General features: G+C 45.1%; 2 protein-coding genes and 1 long non-coding RNA gene across 6 annotated transcripts in view; 2 read left to right on the top strand and 1 right to left on the bottom strand.

Moving 5' to 3' along the window:
• The window catches only part of TUFT1 (tuftelin 1), a 41947-nt gene extending 30897 nt beyond the window's left edge, over positions 1 to 11050 (top strand). Inside the window, exons 13-14 of one of the 2 annotated variants that reach the window (XR_011468751.1) lie at positions 8695 to 8878; positions 10156 to 11050. The gene's annotated coding sequence lies outside the window, so the exon portion shown is untranslated. Of the gene's footprint in view, positions 1 to 8691; positions 8879 to 10155 lie in introns of both variants that reach the window. The other variant, XR_011468750.1, reaches the window with a different exon arrangement.
• On the bottom strand, positions 9739 to 18528 carry LOC138996368 (uncharacterized). 3 transcript variants are annotated; one of them, XR_011468753.1, is made up of 3 exons: positions 18469 to 18528; positions 16105 to 16382; positions 9739 to 10415 (listed from the first exon to the last, which is right to left on the bottom strand). It is a non-coding gene; the product is annotated as an uncharacterized lncRNA (long non-coding RNA). The 3 variants fall into 3 exon arrangements; XR_011468752.1 differs by having other exon boundaries at positions 18415 to 18499; XR_011468754.1 differs by having other exon boundaries at positions 16288 to 16382; positions 18415 to 18499.
• SNX27 (sorting nexin 27) overlaps positions 17617 to 20629 on the top strand; it is a 52517-nt gene continuing 49504 nt past the window's right edge. The window contains exon 1 of the mRNA XM_070397524.1: positions 17617 to 18060. Coding sequence (XP_070253625.1) covers positions 17756 to 18060 — 305 coding nt within the window. The 5' untranslated portion in view covers positions 17617 to 17755. The remainder of the gene's footprint in view (positions 18061 to 20629) is intronic.

Below are 20629 nucleotides of genomic sequence, written 5' to 3'. Positions count from 1 at the left end.
CTTTCTGCCGGAATCTTCCCCTGGAAACTTCTGGCACCTGGGATTGAGGGTAGATGGTGGCGAGGTAATTAATTTCCTGGCAGGGTGTTGGTGGCCAAGTCTTACACCCACCGCAGGATCTCAGACAGCTGAGGGCAAGGAAGTCATTCGTCCTCAGGACTTTTTCAATTCAGGGCCAATTATATGCCTAGGCCTTGCCTCCCTCCCTCTTGCTAGTGTTCCGGGCCCAAACTTGCGTATGTCTGCAGGAGTTCGGGGACCCTTCTATTTGTATTATGTCTGTCTATGTGTGTTCGTGTGTGAACTGGCCAGCTGTATAAAATATATTATTGAGGGGGGAAATTGTCGAAAAACACTGGTATTTAGGAAAAACTCCTTTTTTTTTTTTTTTAAACCTGTGAGTCTCCTGTACTTACTACTCACACAGAAACACTTCTGAATATGTGCAGCCTCTTTCTCCGCACCAAGCGATTCTCTGGGACACCAGCTGGGAGTCCTACAGTTTTACTCAATTCTGACCTGGAGATAGTGTCAGACCCCACAGGTTAAGGACTCAGTCCCACAGACGGCCCCCACCCCCAACTTCAGACCCCATTGCAAGGAGAAGGTCGCCAGGTTACCCATTTCTTCTGTCCAACTTGGCTACAAATCGGAGGTTCCCATGATCCCTCCTTCCTCCGACTTTGATTAGTTTGCTAGCAAGGCTCACAGAGCTCAGGGCAACACATTTACCAGCTTCTGAAGGGATCTGATAAAGGATACAGGTGGCCATCAGATGAAGAGATAAGTAAGTGAGGTCTGGGAGGGTCCGGAGTGCAGGAGCTTCACTCCCCATGGGGTCGGCCTGTGCCACCTTCCCGATGTGGATGTGCTCACCAACTCGGAAGCTCTCTCACCCTCATGCTGTTGGGGTCTTAGGGAGGCTTCCGCATGTAGGCGTGATCAACGAGTAACTCGAGTGACTCCGTTTCCAGGCCCTCTCCCTCTGGAGGATAGGGGGTGGGGCTGCAAATTCCAAGGTTCTAATCATGGCTTGGTCTTTTTGGTGACCAGCCCCCATCCAGAGCCCACCCAGAGTCTCCTCAACGAAAGATGCTCCTACTGCCCTATGACTTAAATTACAAGGGTTTTAGGAGCCCTGTGTCAGGAACCAGGGCCAGAGACCGATCTGTAGTTTTTCTATTATTTCACAACTGGTCTATAGCACAAACCTTGACTAAGTCCTATTCAGTCTCTCTCACTCTCTTCAGTGATTCAGGCTAGAAATGTTTATTTTCTTTTTAATCCTCACCTGAGGATGTTTTTATTGATTTTTTTTTTTTTTAAAGAGAGAAGAAAGGAAAGAGAAAGGGAGAGAGAGAGAGAGAAAGATCAATTGTTGCGCTGACCAGGAATCAAACCCACAACCTTTTGGTGTACGGGACGACACTCTAACCAACTGAGCCAACTGGCCAGGGCTCAGGCCAGAATGTTTAAAGTCATCTCTGACTGTTCTCTTCATTCCTTTGTCCCTTATATCCCGCTTGTCAACATATCCTAATGTTTCCTCTTTTGAAATCTCTCTCAGACTTGCCCCTTTCCATGTTCACAGCCTTGTCTTAGACGGCCTTTAAGCTTGGATTACCATGAAGCCAGTCCTCACTGGTTCCTCACCTTCTGGTCTAACCTGCCCCAAATCTACCCTCCTCACCGCTGTCATTTGAATCTTCCCCAAATACTGTTGTCATACTATCCATTGGGGTTGTTTATCCAGGACAAAGGAAGGCTGATGGAAAACTTGATAGCAGTCGGCCAGGAAATGGAAATTTGTCCTGTGGAGGGACCAGCAGTTTTACTTGTCTAACTCCAGAGGTCATAACTCAGACCTGTAGGGAGTCAGCTCAGAAAACAAGAATGCCTTGACAATTAGTGTCAACCGGGCAGTCGTCAAGTTAGCAAGTTTCCCTATATACCCCCGTAATAGCCCAGTTAGAAGACAACCTAAAATAGAAAATCTGAAGAAATAACCTTTATTTGAAGGTGAATGATCTAAGTGAAGAAAACGACCAGATTTTGTTGAGAAATATGGGAAAACTTCAAGAAGAAAAACTTCCCTGGGTGGCAAAGTTAAAATTGTAAAGATGTCAATTCCGCCTTGATTTATTTTTAGGCTTCATGTAATTACAGTAAAAATCACAATAGAGTCTTTTTAGAATTGGACATAATTATTTTTAAATTCATCTGGAAGAATAAACAGGGAAGATGGCAAAGAAAATTTTGAAGATGACTTAATTGGGAGCAGGAAAAAACCCCAAAAACATTATCCAGTTTATATATCAATTTAACAGATTGGCTAGGCAGAAATAGACCCAATTTCATATAAGCATTTTAAAAGGACAAAAGAAGCATCGCAACTAGTGGGGGGAAACGCATTAGAACAGTTGGTCAAGATGTTAAAAACCAAAACCTCTAACCTCAAACTGTACACCTAAATAAATTCTAGGTAAAGTAAATAATACAATTTAACTGTAGAGAAACTAGAAGAAAATACAATTGAATATCTACTCTGAGAGGAGCTCCATTTAGAATTTTAGTATTAAAGGTCATGAAGATATATGCCAACCATATCTCAAAAAATAAAGGTCATGAAGGAAAATATTTTAGTTCATAAAAATGTAAAACTTCTGGGTTAAAACATGAAAGAAGGTCAAGTGAATAAGGATTATTAGTGGTAAATATGAGGAAGAGGCAACATTTTTATTGGAAAAAATCAAACAAATTGATAAAAAATACTAAATTCCTTCTAGATCACTATCAGGATAAGAGTTTATATTCTTGCTCTGGCTGGTGTGGTTCAGTTGGAAAGTTTGCTGGTTTGATTCCTGGTCAGGGCACATTCCTGGGTTGCGGGTTCAATCCCTGGTTGGGGCCCATGCAGGAGGCAACAGATGGATATTTCTCACTCTCTCTCTCTCTCTTTCTCTCTCTCTCCCTCCCTCCTTCCCTCCCTCTCTCTCCTTCTCTCTCTAGAATCAGTTTTAAAAGAAAATAGTTTATATGTTTTCACCTACATGTATTTATTAAGCACCTACTCTGTGCAGCAGTAAGCAAGACAAGTGTGATCCTGCCTTCGTAGCCCTTTTGTTAGGTGGGATGATGTGGGTTACAAGTCAGAGAGAATACAACTCCAATTGGCTTAAGCAATAGAGGATCAATTTTACTGGCTCAGATGACAGAAACGTCTAGAGACGCTCTGGGCTCAGGCGAGCCTTCGTAGAGCACTTTGAGCTCTTACCTAAGACACAGTTTTGTTCCATTTCTTCTCCTTGCACAAGAGGTTGTTGCAGTGCTGAGAACGGTGTAAAATGGGAAACGTGTCCTACAGTCGAGCAATGGGTAAGCCCATTTCAGATGCAGCCGTTCTGGAACATTCCAGCATTCACTGCAAACGGCCTTTCTGAAGACTATGTCACATCAGGGGACTGTGCTTAGAATGTTAAGTGACAAAAGTAGGACACATAATTTTATGGACACTTATTACAGCTTTGAGAAAGAAAAACTGTTTCTAAAAAGGCTAGAAAGAACTACATCTCTCACACTTGTCAGAATGGCTATTATCAGAAAATCAACAAATGACAAGTGGCGAGGATGTGGAGAAAAGGGAACTGTTGGTGGGAATGTAAATTGGTGCAGCCACTGTGGGAAAGAGTTCCTCAAAAAATTAAAATTAGAGCTGTTCCACTTCTGGGTATTTATCCAAAGAAAATGAAAACACTCATTTGCAAAGATATGTGCAGCCCTATCATCATTGCAGCGTTACTCACAATAGCCAAGATATGGAAGCAACCTAGGAATCCATCGACGGATGATTGGATAAAGAAGATGTGGTACATATATACGATGGAATATTATTCATCAGTAAAAAAGTGAAATCTTGCCATTTGCAACAACATGGATGGACCTAGATGATATTATGCTAAGTGAAATAAATCAGACATAAAAAGACAAATACTGTATGATTTTACTTACATGTGGAATCTAAAAAACCCCACAAAAAAACAACACAAACAAACAAAACAGAAACAGACTCCTAGATACAGAGAACAAACTGATGTTTGCCACTAGGGAAGGGATTGGGGGATGGGTGAAAAAGGTGAAGGGGATTAAGAGGTACAAACTCCCAGTTATAAAATAAGTCACGGGGATGTAATTTACAGCATGGGGAATCTAGTCAATAATGTAATAACTTTACGGTGACAGATGGTTACTAAACTTACCACATCATAAGGTATATAAGTGTAGACACACTATGTTGTATAGCTGAAACTAATAAATATTGTATGTCAACAATCTATCTATATAAAACCCTAATATGCAAATAGACCGAATGGCGGAACAACTGAACAACTGGTGCCTATGACGTGCGCTGACCACCAGGAGGCACACCCAGAACATGGTGGGCATTGGCTGCAGTGGGATGGTGGAGCAGGTGAGCTGGGGGCGCCAGACCAAGGCAGGGCCCTGGTCACTGTCATCTGGGCCAGCCTCTGGTGGTTACTGAAAATTCTTTGCTCCCGTGCACTGTGGTCCTACCCGGCACTCGCTCCTGCTGCCAGCGCCAGCCCTGCTCGCAACCACTGCTGGCTCTGGCCCCAATCGCTCTGCGCCCACCGTCAGTGGGTATGAGCAGGTCGGCACTGTCAGTGTGTGGGAGCGGCTGCGGGCAGACAGGGGACCAGGGGCTGTGGCAGGAGGGGCCAGGCAGGGCATGGAGGATGGGTTGAGACCCGCCCCTGTGCTCACCGCAGCCCCACGGCCCACAGTTCCTCTCAAGGTGCACGAATTTGTGCACTGGGCCCCTAGTACTTTAATAAAAAGAATATATTCAATTTTTAAATATACCATAAACTGCTGGGTTACAAAGCCAATGACTGCATATATGTGAGTCAATAATATTATATTTTATTTTAAAAATAAATAAATACAGCTAACTGTTAACCATGTTAGTGAAGTAGAATTTGTTTGTTTTTTGTTACCCTTAGTCTTCATTTTCCAAATTCTCTCCGGTGTTCACTCTTCTCTGTCCAGCAGGGCTGTGCTCCCGCACTGCCTGCTGCTCATGCCGATCATTCCTGTCTTTGTGCGTTTGCTGGTGTTATTTACTTCCCCTGGAATGCCTTCCTCTTTTGACCTATTCACCCACTCAATATTTATTGATAATTGACATACCAGTATTGTGCAGCTTATAGAAGATAATGTATATGAAAGCAGTTTGTAAGGTGTTCACAGATGTTAGTGTTATTGTTAGGAGAGAACAAAGAGAAAGAGGAGGAAGAGGGGAAAAACACACCATTATTTGCACAATATTGTGCCAAGTGCTGGGGAGGTCTGGATGGAAAAATAGAGAACAGGGTTGTGGCCCTCCAGCACTTGCAATCTTGTCAGGTGGGTGGGAGAAAAACCGCCCCGGTGGAGTAGGTGAATGATAATGTGATCATGTAACAGGTGAAATGCTAATACGAGAGAAGCAAATAGCGCTGTCCGGGGAAGTGGGGAGGATGTGGAGTTCCAACCAGGCCCTGACGATTTGGGCAGGTAAGTCCAAGGAACTGGAGATAAATGTAGAATGTGTGGGGGACAGTGAGTCCCGCTGAAGAATCCTACTGGAAAGTCGGGGGAGGCTAAGGGGACTGGGAGGCAAATAAGGTGGGCCTTGACAGGGGAGTCTGGATTCTAACCTTGAAAGCAACAGGTCTCCATTGGAGTTTTTTAAAAATTAGTATGTACGTTCCAGAGGGGGCAGGGATCTTCCTTGTTTGTCTTGTTCAACACTGAATCCCTTGTACTTAGAAGAGTGGCGTGTCCCTAGTGTGTAGAAGAGTGAAGAGTGATGCCTGGCGCATAGTAGGTGCTTAATAAATATTAGTGAAGGGAAGTTGGAAGGAATGAATCATAGGAGTGACATGGTAAACTAGGAAGGCTAATCCAAAAGAGGTGGATGGTGTGGATTGAAAAGGTAAAGGAGAGGGCAAAGAGACAAGTGGATAGACTATGAAGACACCTTAAATACGAAGTGATGAGGAACTGAGCTGGGATGATGGCTGCTGACCTGGAAAGGAAGGCACTGGTGTGAGTCATTTGGAAAGAACCGAGAGGCCTTTGTGACTGACCAGTTGGATACAGGAGATGGAGAGGAAAGAATAAACAATAACATCAAAGAAAGTTACTCATGCTTCAAGACTCAGCCTGAATTGCCCTTCCAGGAAGCCTTCCCAGGATTCTCAAGCCCTGCTGTGTGTTTCCTTTCCGAACTCAATTAATACAAATAATCCGTTTCACCCGGTTTTAGGATGTAATAGTTATAACACTATAATCCAGGCTTTGCATATGTTTGTTCCCCTAACTAGATTGTAAGCTTTGAAGTGTCAGGAACATCTCTAGTCCCCAGAGTGCCTGGCCCTAGTACTGCCACAAAGTAGATGCTTAGTAAGTCCTCACTGATCTAGTAGAAACCTGTATTCTCTGCTGAAGAGGGTGCTCACTTGTTTCTTTCTTTCTTTTTTTTTTAATTGTTTTAATCTACTCAGTTTGTTTCAGAAAGTGAGGAAGAGGCAGATCCTGAGTACTAATATCCTCCCCATGTAAGGGTCAATTCCAACTTTCAGCATTGCCTTCAGCAATAGTTCATTTATTCATTTGTTCTCTTATTTAGTTAGTCATTCAACAAGAGGGGAATAGCGAAGTATACACCTTAAGCCAAGGAGTCAGCATGGGCTTTGGATCTTGCTTATAATCTTAGATCTGTCATTTACTGGCCATGCTGGTTTGGAAAAGTTACTTAATCTCTCTCCTCTTTAATTTCCACATCCATAAAGTGAAGGCAATGACGTCTACTTAATAACAACGTTTACCGAGTGCTCACAATATGCCAGGCGCTATCATCTCATTCCCGTTTTACAGATGCGGAAATTGACACATGGGGACAGTAAGGGTGCATAGGTAGGGCGTGTAGAACCAGGACCTGGTCACAGGCAACCCAGTCCCTTATTCTCAGTGCGGTGATTTAATAATTCGCATTTTCAGTGTCTGCTGTGTGCCAGTCATGCTACATAGGATCCTTACACATAGTTTTGTGTTGATCACTGCCAGCCACCCCTGTGGCTGAGAATAAAGGCTCTGGGACTGGAGTCTCCTAACCAGACCACATTTAGTCAGCCAGGGAACCTGAAAACATGAGGATTTTTAACATTTGCCAAGTGGAGGAATTACTGCACCGCAGGTTTCAGCCACAAGAGGGCAGCAGGTCCTTCTTTCCACGTGGCCCGGGAAAAACCAGCAGGGTCTCTCCTCAGGCGTCCCCTGGATCCCTGGAGTTTCCCTGTTGTAAATCACAAACGCACTTCTTTGGGCAAAGGGCAGCCAGCCAGGTTGGGGTGAGACCGGGGAGCAGTTCTGCAAATTAAGTCTAGTATCAGAAAGATAAAAGACCAGGACTAAAACGAAATTGGATTCTAAGAAAGTAAATATTTTATGAAAAACTGAAAATATATCCCAGTCCTAGTTTAAGTTGCCTCCGGGCAAGCTGTAAGATGATTTTAAAAACTCATTTGTAAGGCTCCTGTGTTAGACCAGCATTTCCTGGAGTTCTTGCAAAGTTTCAGTTCATTTTGCTCCTGTTTAAGAAGCCCTTACTCAGGAGAGAACTGGTTGTGGACGTTTCCAGAAAGCTCAGCCAAGCCATACACTAATTTTTTTTTTTTTTTTTCTGGAGAGGATGAAATAACCAGAATTGTCATGTGTCTACTGAACGAAGAGCATCAGCCTGGGCACCTTCCGGGTATGAAAGGAAGGAGAGGAAGCTCGGTGAGGGTGGTAAAGAGGGCTGGGCACTGGCCTGGCTTATCCTACCATGATGAGACCCATTCCCTCCTCTATCAAATATCAGGCTCCGCAGAGTTCTAATCAGCGATCATCACATTTCAGATCATACAATGGCCCAGAGATCCCCAATGACCTGTCCAAGGGCCTTTTCAGATACAACCAATCTTGATTCCTTGAAAAGATAGTTCCCATTAGATTACAATCTTACAAAAGACGCAGAACATCCACGGAACAAGAACGTAAAGATCGGATCTTTACATAGAAACATAACGTCAGTCCCTCACCAGCAAGAGGGCTAGAGCTGCCATTTGTTTTCCCCTTCCCCAGGGCGGCGGAGGGATGATGCTGGGGCGTAAGCTGCTCACTGCCTCACTCCTCCAGCCTCATTCCTGGACCGCTGCCGCATGGCCAGTGTTTCCCAAACACACCATGTCCTTCCTTCCCTCTCTGCCTTTGCATACGCTGTTCCCTCTGCCTGGAATTCTTTCCCCTGCCTTATCCTTCTGGCACGTTTTTACTCATCCTTCCAAACCCCATTCAAATGACACTGTTTGGAGAAGTCTTTCCCTGGTTCCCCAGACAATCGCCAGAAAATTATTCATCCTTCATCAGTGTTCCCATAGCAGCTGGTACAAAACTTATCACACTGTAGAACCATTGTTGTTGTTGTTTTTTCATATATGCCTCTCCCTTCACCCCGACCCAAGAATTCCTAAAGGGCAGGGGCTGATGATTTATCTCTGTGTCCCCCGTCCTGGCCCAGTGCCTGGCCATGGTGGGTACTCAGTCAATGGCAGCTGAACAGAAATGGATTCCCTTTTCTGTACCCAGCAGGCGGGTTGCAGGGTGACTGCCCAGGGTCACTGAACAAAAGAGAATTATTTCTGGAGGGAGCCCGGGTACCAGGAGCTCAATGTAGACACCTGGTTGCTAACATTCGGTGTCTGCACACTGGAGGCCGCACACCATTCTCGCTGGACGCCAGTTGCCTAGAATCTACTTTAATAACACATCACAGGTAAGGAGGGACCTTCTGACAGTGTGATTAAGCTCTGGGATGGGAATTTAAGGGAGTGGTGGGTGCTCCGTGTTAAAAGATCTTCATAACCTATGATATTTTTTTGGAAGAGACTGGAGTGAGTAGATTACATATGAATAGAGACCTTTGATTTCAAGTTTACGTGATAGAACTCAGCTCTGGGCACCAGACATGGGGTGGGGGTGAGGACTTTGGTCGATTCAGGTGGAATTACCTGGCCCGGCCGTGCAGGGGTGCTGGGGCTGGATACAGAGTTGTCGCTTCTCTGCACAGCTCCTCACAGCTTTGCCTCATTTGCAAACATCTGCGAGATCAGTAAATATTAGTACATATGTGTTGGCAGTAAATAGATTCTGCAAGAGCTGCCAACACCCACTGGTGCTCGTGCTTGTCTCGGGATCCGAGTCCTCTCGGCCTCCTTGTCCCCAAGGCTCTTGGTATGGACGTGGGGAGAGCCAGCTATAGACGGAGGACTAGGAAACGAAGGAAGACAGCGGCAGGTAACCTCCAAGGGGACAGTCTGGGTGTGGCAGCTGATTCTATTCTGCTCAGGGGGTTTCCTTGCAGGGCATTTTTTTGGGGGTGGAAAGTCTTGCTCTGCGATTCAGTGAAAACAATCATGGTTTAAGGAAAAAGGGAGAAATGGTACATGACGGGGAAAGAAGTGATCGATGAGGCTGGGAAAGGGTTACCACCCACTAATTAAAACAGACAAAAGTTCAACATGACAGTTAGTAGCGAGAACCATGAATTTATATTGTACATTGTCAAGTTTAGAACAATTCCTTTTCTCTATATCTTAAATAGCTTCAGTTTTATTTAAAACAATTTTGGGGGGGGGGGATAAAATGTACATATAACACAGTGGTTCTCAACCTTCCTAATGCCGAGACCCTTTAATACAGTTCCTCATGTTGTGATGACCCCCAATTTCATTGTTACAAATTGAACATAATTAAAGCATAGTGATTAATCACAAAAACAATATGTAATTATAGATGTGTTTTCCGATGGTCTTAGGCGACCCCTGTGAAAGGGTCGTTCGACCCCCAAAGGGGTCGCGACCCACAGGTTGAGAACTGCTGGTATAACATAAAGCCATTTTAACCAGTTTTAATTGTACAATTCTGTGGCATTATGTACATTCATATTGTTGTGTGACCATCACCACCAACCATCTCCATAACTTGTTCATCTTCCCCAACTGAAACTCCACACCCATTAAACAACAACTACTCATTTCCTCCTCTCCCCAGCTCCTGGCAACCACCATTCTACTTTGGGTATGAATTTGACTACTCTAGGAATCTCATACAAGAACAATCATACAATATATGTCCTCCGGTGACTGGCTGATTTCGCTTAACATAATGTCTCTTCAAGGTTCATCTATGTTGTAGCATTGCCTCACTGTTGTTTAATTAAACTATTTTCATAAGTGTGCCCTGCAGAAATATTATTTCTTGAAGTATCTCCATAGATAGATGAAGTAGATGTCACCATCTCTAGGTTGCAGCTGGAGAAACCAAGTTGAAGAGAAGATAAGTGCATCAGATACAATCGGCTGCTTAATCCAAATTTATCCTCCTCGTACTCCCTTCCTCCCATCCTCTTTCTTTTGGCAGAGCCTGTTTTGTTCTTGATTCACTGGCCAGCTATGCACACAGGGAAGTGGCTACTCTTAGCCCCAGGATATACCTCGATTAGTTTGAATCAACCATAGTCATTTCAGTTCCTTTGCCAGTGACTGGTGTAGAAGATCAGCAGGTGATAAACTTTTGGCCCACAAGGCATGAAAGCTGACGCAAGGCTTCCAAAGAGGGTTTCTTTACTTTTACAAATAGACACAAGAAGCAGCTTGCTATTTGCTGTTTTTCAATGTGGTGGCCATGTGTGTAGGTGATGCCTGGCGCTCAGCAGCCACTTTGCCACCATGAGAGGAATTAGCCAAACCATACACTGAAGATGGCAGAGGAGAGAGATGGAAGAAATCTGGATCCTTTATGATATGAATGAACGGATGAATTAACCAACTCTGGAATACCCACTGTGAATCTTGCTATTTATGTGAGATCATAAATTTCCTTATTGTTTATTTATTTTTTAAAAAAATATATTTTTATTGATTTCAGAGAGGGAGGGCAGGAGGGGAGAGAGAGAGAGAGAGAGAGAGAGAGAAAGACATCAATGATGAGAGAGAATTATTGATCGGTTGCCTCCTGCATGCCCCCTAATGGGGATTGAGCCCGCAACCCAGGCATGTGCCCTTGACTGGAATTGAGCTGGGACCCTTCAGTCCGAAGGCCGATGCTCTATCCCAGGGGTGAGCAAACTTTTTGACTCGAGGGCCACAATGGGTTCTTAAACTGGACCGGAGGGCCAGAACAAAAGCATGGATGGAGTGTTTGTGTGAACTAATATAAATTCAAAGTAAACATCATTACATAAAAGGGTACGATCTTTTTTTTTTTTTTAGTTTTATTCATTTCAAACGGGCCGGATACGGCCCGCGGGCCGTAGTTTGCCCACGGCTGCTTTATCCACTAAACCAAACCAGCTAGGGCAAATATCCTTATTGTTTAAAACACTTTTGAATTTTCTGTACTTGCAGCCAAAAGCACACTAAACACATATTAAGAATTAAAACTAAACAGGAACCAACGCAGAGGGCCCAAGTCTCACACCTTTTCCCACTGGGTAATGCTAACAATGCAGAAGACATTACTTTGTTATGAGATCGCCCAAACCACAGCAGTATTTCTCAACTGTTGACTCTGGGAGTTGGTTTCTAGGACAAGAAAACTGAGGTTGATTTTGACGAAAAGGAGGGAGGCCTGGAGAAAATGAAGAGACAAAGCTCACAGAGGGACAATTGCCTAGGGAGTCACCAATGGACGGGTGGTGAAAACTGTCAGATGGGAATGGCCCTCTGAAACATGACAGTCAGGTGTGGTGAAAGGGAATGACAGAAAAAAAGTCAGCCAGTGTAGCTGTAAGAGCTTTCTCCCCAGTGGGAAACCCAGCCAACCTCAGAGAAGTCGTGTGTCGTCAAGTAGAAGACAAGGGCATGACATGGTGACCAGATAAAGGGCTTTGAGATTCTACAACTGCAGAAGGCTGATAGAGAACTAACATAATGATAGCCACACACTAAGCAGATACGAAAGAATTCTCTGTTTTTGCTTAAGCTAGTTTATGTCACTTGCAACTAAAGGAATCTTGACTAATAAATCCTCTCTAGTCTCTAGGTACTATCCACTCTTGCAAATCAGTTACTCATTTTACTAAAAGAGTAATTTTTCATGTGGTCTTCATGGGAGAAGTGCAAAAAGGTAATGAAGAGGAAAGAGGAGTCAGAATTAGGGCAACAGCCTAAAAAAGGGCCCCCCTTTTTTTGTTTTCTTCAATCCCCAAATCCACAGGCAAGGGCATGCCTTATTGCCTCACACAAGCCATTTAATTGTTCCCATAGGATTGAGTTCAGGCAAATGATCTGCAGAGTGACCTTTGACAAGTCATTGTTCCTCGCTGGGTTCTATTTCTTTTCTTGCAGGGTGTGTGGAGGGGGCCATTTCTTTATCAGCACAATGAGGGAATAGGGTTGGATGTGATATTTATTTAATAAATGATTAATAAAAGCTGTGTGCTTAACATTCTGTTAGGTGTTTTCCACATATAACTCATTTGATCCCTACCGTGTCCCTATGCAGCAGGTGATATTAGCCACTTTATGGTCCTTTTCTGGACTAACATTCTATTGACACGTGTTGAGCTCCTTCTCTTGTGCCTGCAATACACTCCGAGGGCACAAGTCACATGTGGCAAATTCCTTGTTTTCAAGGGGCTTATGACCAGATTGCAAAAGTAAAACCATTCCACTGTTCTGGTCTAAACTGAGAGGCACTGACCATAAATGCAACAGGAGTTACATTCGTTATCTACTGCCATGTAACAAACTGCTACAAATGTATTAGCTTAAAACAACACACATTGATTTGCTCACAGTGTCTGTGAGTCAGGAGTCTGAGCTCAGTTGAGCTGGGCCGTCTGCAGGGTCTCAACACCATCCCGCAACAAGGTGTTGCCTGGGCTGTGTTCCTTAGTGGAGCCCAGTATCCTCCTCCAAGCTCATGTAGTTTTTGGCAGAATTTCTTGCAGGTATAGGATGGAGGGTCTAACTTTCTTGCTGTCAGGTGGGGGCAAATCTCAGTTCCCGGAGGCTCCTACAGTTCCCTACCGTGGGCCTTCTCTGCAGACGGTTCATGGCAATGCAGTTTTCTTCCTCAAGGTCAATTGGGGACTCTCTTGCTCCAGTCTCCTAAGGACTGTAACGCAATGCAACTGTAATCATGTGAGTGACACATCATCACCTTTGCCATATTCTATTGCCAAGAAGCAAGTCACAGGTCTTGCCCAAACTCAAGGGGAGGGGATGGATGACACATGACTTGCCTGGGGGGTGAAGGGCGTTACAGGAAGGCGTGTATTTGCCGAAGGAATTTAGAAAAGAGGAATGTCAGAGTAAACTGGAATCCTCAGGGGAGGCTTTATGGAGAGACCTTTTAAGCTGGAGTTTGAGGAATGAGTAGAATTTAGACCAGCCAAGGGTGAACAAGAAGAGGCAGGACAAGAACCAAAGGACAGATGAGCAGGTGGGACTCTCACCTAAATATTTCCTACACAAAAAGCTAATTGAAACCTGCTGACTTCTTACATCACAAAGGGTAGGAGAAATTTTTTTTTTTTTTTAACTAAAAGGAAGCTGTATTGTGAAGAGAGTCCTGGCCTTGATATCAGAAGATTTGGGTCCAAGGTTTAGCTCTGCTATTAACTGGCAGTGTGCTTGGGGCCTGCTGGTTATCTGAGCCTCGCTTCTTGTGAATGCTCCTACTTCTGTGTCATTGTGAGGACGAAACAAGCTCTTGGATGGGAAGTACTCTGTATGCTGTCCAGGTCCTATTTCCAAAAGCAGCTTTATCACCTTCCAAGACCCCACCCCCCAACTCTCTCTGGGTCTCCAGCTCTCTGACTCCTCTCTTTCACCTGGCCCTCTTCCTCATGAAGTCTCCTCAATGAGGGAAGGGGCACATTCTCTGGGTTCTGGCCTTGGCACTCGTCTCATTTCACTACAGGCTCTGCCTTGGGACTCTTATTCACCACCACCTGTAACCCAGAGCCCATGGCTCTCAAATCTATGCTCTGGCCCAGACCCCTTTCCATTATGTGTCCAACCAATTGCTGATCAATTTCTCTTGGGTCTCCTGCAGGCCTCAAATCCAACATACCCCAAACTGAACTCATTATCTTCCCAGCAAACCTCTTCTTCTCCCTTTTTATGCCCCGTCTTGGGGAAATCGCACCAAGTCGGGAATTTTATGACATTCTTTCCTCCCCACCTTCATGCCTGATATCTAAGTGGCTAAGTCCTTTCTCTCCATCACCACTGCCCCAGTTTGAATTTCATCAGTCCTCACGTGAATCAGAGCGACTGCTTCTTAACTGATCTACCTCATTTTGTTCTCCAAACTTACTGCAGCACAAATTAGATAATACTGCTGCTCTGCTTATAAGCATTCAGAGGCGCCTAAATACTTAGGGATGAAATTCAAACTCCTAGGCATGACACTCAATACGGAAGCCCTCCCAGATCTGATTCTTGCCCACCTCCTCCCACCCACGATGCTCCAGTCCTACTGAACTGCTTCCTGTTTTCACACTACACCACATTCGTCCAAATCTCTGTGAATACACTGTTCCCCTCGTCAGAAATGCCTTCCACCACTATCCTTCTCTGCCTTCCTAACTCTTCCCATCCATGATTTCTCTGCTTCGCTGCTTCACTTTGAAGGCCCCTGCTCTTGTGCACCCCTAGCTCAGCTCTCATTATTCAGGAGTGCCAAGGTCTCCATTATAGTTGTCCTTTTTTTCTGCTGTCTTGCTAGATTGTGAGTTCTCAAGACCAGTAATGATGGCTTGTTTTATTTTCTGATGCTGATGCTCTGATCATCTTTTCCTCCAATCTGATCCTTTCTAAGTATTTTTTTAAATATTTTTTGAACAAGGCAACACATTCATCTGTCCAAAAATTCAGAAATTACAGAAAGGAAAAGTCTCCCTCCTACCCCTGGCCCCATCTCTGCTGTCCGGTTCTCCTCCCCAGAGGCAAAGTTGTCAGTTTTGTGTGAATACTTCCAGAGATACAAACATATCTATGGTCCCCCTTTCACACCAAGATGGTGTATGTCCCCCCTGATTGTACTGCACCCCTTTTCCACTTACTTATGTACAGTATCCTTGTGGCCATGCCATTTCAGTACATAAACAACTTCCTTATTCTTTATTTAGTTACTCAGTTTTTTATTGTGGGTGTATCATAATTTAATCAATGAACATTAGGTTATTTCCAATCTTTTGTGAACACAAACAATACTGCAATTACTAACGTCACAAAATGTCATTTCACACATGTTCAAGTGTGAGAGTAGAATGAACTCCTAGAAGTGGAATCCCTAGATCAAGGAGTACATGCCTTCACATACTGCCATATTGCCCTTCATGGAGTTAGCAGATATCATCGTATTGATCTTTGTATTCCTAGTCACTATCACAGAGCCTAGAACAGAGCAGGCATTCAGTACTTTTTTGTCAAATTAACAAATGAAAAAAAAAAAATAGTTCTTTTAGTGGAAGCTCCCTTTTTCTTTTTCTGATGCTGTGCTTTAGTGGAGATGTTTCTTCCCATCCAGCACTCAGGTCAAACCGAATGATACTACATGATCAACCCAAATGCCATTATTATTTAAATTCTTGTTTCAACTTTTATTAATGTCCATATTGTGTAACTAATCAAGACCCTTCTTAATTAGCTTGGTCATAAGGTCCCAATTTTTATGTTCTAATATAACAAATTTGAATCCTCATATTTTTTGAGATGTCTTAATTATTTTTACTGGATTTTTATTTTTCTTCCTTTGAGCAATTCCTGGAAACCCTTACATAATTCATAAATTATTTCAGGGGGCTGCTTGTTGCTTTTATAAGGCCTCTGTAAGTTAACTTCAACTGTCTTTTAACTATGTATCCCTGTTGCTGCTCCTGCATCCATTGCTTTTTAACTGTGTCACCTCTCTATTCCTGGCTATTCATCTATAAAATAGGGACATTATTGGTTTGTGAGGATTAACTGAGATTATAGATAATCTTACCATAGTGTTTGGCACATAGTAATGTTGAGAGAGATGGTCCTTGGTGGGTTTTTAATGCTTCTACTCATCTTCCTGGGAATGCCAAGAATGCAAGGCTCCTCTTTGCTAGGGTTGTATTTATAGTGAGTGACTCTGAGGGATGAAATAATGTCTTCCTCCAGGACAAGGAACAGGTTTACTTACTGCTTCCTATTAAATGGTGGGCTCCCCATGCCCAGTGTTCCTCAGCCATGATGTAAATCCACCAAGAGCAAAGCTTTCATCCGAGCCCGTGATACCTGGGGGACAAGAGGAATTGACACAAACATGCTGAAGCTCATGTTGCTTCTTGTTTTGAGTCCTTTGTCTTTTACCCAAGAATCTTGTGTCTTTTATCAACATCCATGAAACAGTAACAGACTAACCTATTAGCCTTCCAATAGGTAAAATCAAATACCAGACTTGAGTATTAAATGCTTAAGATATTTACATTATTTTTGCTCTTGCTCTTCTTACTTGCTTTTCCTAGGCATTCTGCACAATATTTGTAAGTTTGTGTTTGGGAAGGAAGCCAAAATACATCAATTGCTGCCATTTGCAAATAATTCTACTGTACTGTTGGGGAAAACAAAATGAATTAGAAATAAAGGTGACTTTGAAATCATTGCTCAATTGAAATTACTTAGCCACACTAATATTGTTTTAAATCAGTAAGGCCATAGTTTCCTCTCTCTATATATATTTCTGTATAGTTGGGGCCCTATTTTTTAAAAAAATATGTTTTTATTAATTGCTAGAGAGGAAGGAAGAGGGAGAGGAGAGAGAGAACCATGGATGAGAGAGAAACATCAATCTCAATTGGCTGTCTCCTGCATGCCCCCTGCTGGGGATGGAGCCTGCAAACAGGGCATGTGCCATGACCTGAATCCAACTCACCACCTCTTGGTACATGGGCCCACGCTCCACCACTGAGCCACACAGGCTGGGCTGGGGCCTACTTTTTATGTAATTGCAATACAGGAAAAGTTGCACAAATATAACTGGGCCTTAGTTCCTGTTACTTAATAGCTGGATGACTTTGAGCACTCTAAGGTTCAGTTTCCTAATATGTAAAATACAGAAACTAATTCATCCAGTAGTCTCAAGAGGCTGTTGGCGCCACGGAATAAAACGATGTATGTGACCACCTGTGCAAATGAGTTGTTATAACTTAAGACTGTATTGAATTACAAACGTTAACTCGCCCTAATATTATTGGCTTAGAGCCTATGAAATAAGAAGAAGAAAAAAAAAAAGACATCAACAGTTGAATCAGTCTGCCACACACTCACTATCCAACAGATGAAACGCCTAAGAGCATAAAAGGAAAACTACAACTCCCAGCAGGCCTTGCTCCCGACTGCGTCATATAACCTCAACTCCCGCAGGGGCCCAGCACCCGCTCAGCCCCCACGGCCCATAAACTACATCTCCCAGGAGGCTCCACAGTGCACGACGTCCTTCTTCCCTCACCTCGTGTCGTCCCTCACCCCGGCCTGCAGCTCGGGGCCCACGGGGGTCCCGCGGTCGGCAGCGAGCGCGCGGGGGGTCGCGCGGCTGCGGAGCGGCGCGAGCGCGCGCGGGAGGGAGTGGAGGCGTCGGGGGGCGGGGATACGGCTCGCTGGCTCGCAAGATGGCGGACGAGGACGGGGAAGGGATTCACCCCGCAGCCCCTCACCGGAACGGAGGCGGCGGCGGCGGCGGGGGTTCAGGGCTCCACTGCGCCGGGAACGGCGGAGGCAGCGGCCCGCGGGTCGTGCGCATCGTCAAGTCCGAGTCCGGCTACGGCTTCAACGTGCGGGGCCAAGTGAGCGAGGGCGGGCAGCTGCGGAGCATCAACGGGGAGCTGTACGCGCCGCTGCAGCATGTGAGCGCCGTGCTGCCCGGGGGGGCGGCCGATCGCGCCGGGGTGCGCAAGGGGGACCGCATTCTGGAGGTGTGAGTATCCCGGCTGCCCGCCGCCCCACCCCGCCCCAGACCCTCCGCTAGTCCGCGCATCTCCCCTCGACCCCTGTCACCCTCGGGCCGAACCTCCCCCCGCCCCTGACCCGCCCCCGGGACCCCGGGCCTCGCACCTCCCGGGGGTGGGCTCCGAACCACACCCCTGCTTTTCGCGACCCCCCACCTGGCTCCCTTCGGTCTTCAGTCTCAGCCCCTGCACCCTGCCCGCTGTTACTCCCGCCCCCATTCCTTCGGCTTCGTGTCTGCCCCTCTGCCTTCCCCGGGGGCACGTTGCTCGCTGCTCCTCGCCGCCCCGCGCTGTGCTCGTAACGAACCCCTCTGGCTGCTCACCGGCCGCAGCTCCTCCTCTGACCCCGCCGCTGTGTGTGCTCCCCAAGTTCTCACCCGAGGCATCGGAGTTTGTTGCTCTCCACACTCCTGGCAGCCCCGGAGCGCCGTCCCCGCTGCCCTCCGGCCCAAGTGGGGAGAACCTCCGTCTTCTGCTTTTCCTCCGGAATCCTCCTCGCTCCGCCCCCGACTCCTTTTTCTTTCCTTGGGTCCCCTCTCCTTAGGGCTAAGCACCCCTACCTACCTATGTTCCTGTCCTGCGGTGTGGCCCCTGCTCCCTTCCTCTTTGTATGCATTCTCCTAGAAGACCTTCTTTTCTGACCCCTGCATGCGTGTTTGGTTTGGTGGTGGGGGGTCTTGGACCTGTAGTTTCTCTGCACGGTGGTCTCAGGTACATACACCAGGATATTGAATCTGGTGTCTCCTCCACCACCACCTCCCTCTGAGTGCATCCCTCTTTGGCCCCCTGTGCTCACTCCTGCCCCAAACTCAACCTTGTGTTTTAGTCGACGATTATAACCCCCTTTTGGGTCTTTGACCTCCCCGCTTTTGCAGGGCGGGCTGTTTCCACGCGCGCTCCTACTCTGTCTTCCTGTGATCCCACGCCTGACTTTATCCTCATCTTTCTCGCCCCCAGGTTGCTTTCCCTCCCTGCCCCCCTTTTTTAGGCCCCTTCTACTGCTGCAACCCATCCTCTTTCCTGCTGCAGTCCCCCCCCCCCACCCCCCCCCCCATTTTCCATCCTTACTTGCCCATTGCATCCTCAATGCTCCAGCAGGATGCTGCCTCCTCCCCTACTCTGACCCAGGAGCTACACTTGTGTGTGTTTTGTACGTTGTATTGAAATTTACGTAGTGGTTGCTGGTTGACGGGCAGGTGGTGTTTGCTCTCATTACCTCCATTCTCCTCAGCAGTCTTCAGCGCTGTATCTTTTTTCTTTTTACGGAATCTAGTATGTTCTTCTCTTCACCCTTCTGCCTTCTCCCTCAGTGCTTGGATTTGCTCTCATGAAGTTGTCCTCATTTTTTTTATAGATGTAATTATAATTTCCACAACCTTGAGGCTTTCTTTCCTCTAGTAAAACAGTAGGTTTGCTCAAGGTTTCAGAGACGATAGGATCTTGAAGGTATGGCCCAGAGAGAGCCCATCCTTTCTTATTCACCTTATGTCCCCTGTCCTTGTCTTTGACGTATTTACTCTGGTATCCACTCATTCTGTTTCCTCTTACTTTCCATCTCAAGAAAGAGGAGCTCACCAAAGCAGGTGGTTGGAGCTCTTACCATAACTTTCCTCTGACCTTCCTGTAGATAGGTGCTTTTTTCTCTGTTAATGTCCTACATAATAGTTTCTAGTATTCCCTGGCAATATATCCTTAATTTTTTGAGAGTAAGGGCATTCAGATGTAGAATAAAGTAGTGACCTTTTGCTTTGTACTGGGGCACCTGATTCTTTTCTTTCTAAATAACTCAAAGTCTGTGGCTGGTGTTTCCTTCCAATAGAAGCTTTTGGAATTATCATTTCCCTTTCCCTTTGTAAGTTAACTTTGGATCCAGCTATTTGTTTTTAAATTTAAAACTAAAATGTTTATTTAAAATTATAAAATCTTAAAGTTCTAAATCATTTACTCATTATTGGAGCTAAAGGAACTAAAATAGTTTTGTAGAAGGCTACAGCTAACAAGATCGATCATTTCATTCATATATATGCATGCTAACATAGTTGCTGGCCTCATGCCTTTATTGTGGCTTTTGTAGCAGAGTCCAGATATAAACTAGATATACCATAAAGGAGACCTCAAGAGGGTCCTTTAGGACAGGACTTGCTTCAGACCCAAGTTCTAGTCTAGGTCTGTTCCTCTTCCGAGGAAATAACATCGCGTTTTGGCATATTCTTGGTGGTGAGTAGAGAACTCGGTCTTTCATTGGGCAAAAGAACACTCTGCTTCTAGAGAACCTTTCTCTGGAAGGGTGTGATGATTAGACATCTTCCTGACATTAGTTTTTTACTTTCCTAACTGTATTTTGATTTCCAAATTCTTTGAAGCTTCTCTGCTGTTATAGTGGAAATAGTGATCATTGCAACACAGAACTGAGCTGGTTGTTAAATTCTCTGAAACCTCAACTACTGTGGACCCTGAACATCATGGGTTTGAACTGCATGGGTCCATTTATATGCAATAAATACCTGTACTGTTTCATTCCGAGGTTGGGATCATGCA

Source organism: Myotis yumanensis, unplaced genomic scaffold (genome assembly GCF_028538775.1).
Source record: "Myotis yumanensis isolate MYYU_CA2020_CCGP unplaced genomic scaffold, mMyoYum1.0.hap1 SCAF_17, whole genome shotgun sequence".
In the NCBI taxonomy this organism is placed as follows: Eukaryota; Metazoa; Chordata; class Mammalia; order Chiroptera; family Vespertilionidae; genus Myotis; species Myotis yumanensis.
Note: the sequence above shows the minus strand (reverse complement) of the source record. Positions and strands in the feature narration are given on the sequence as shown.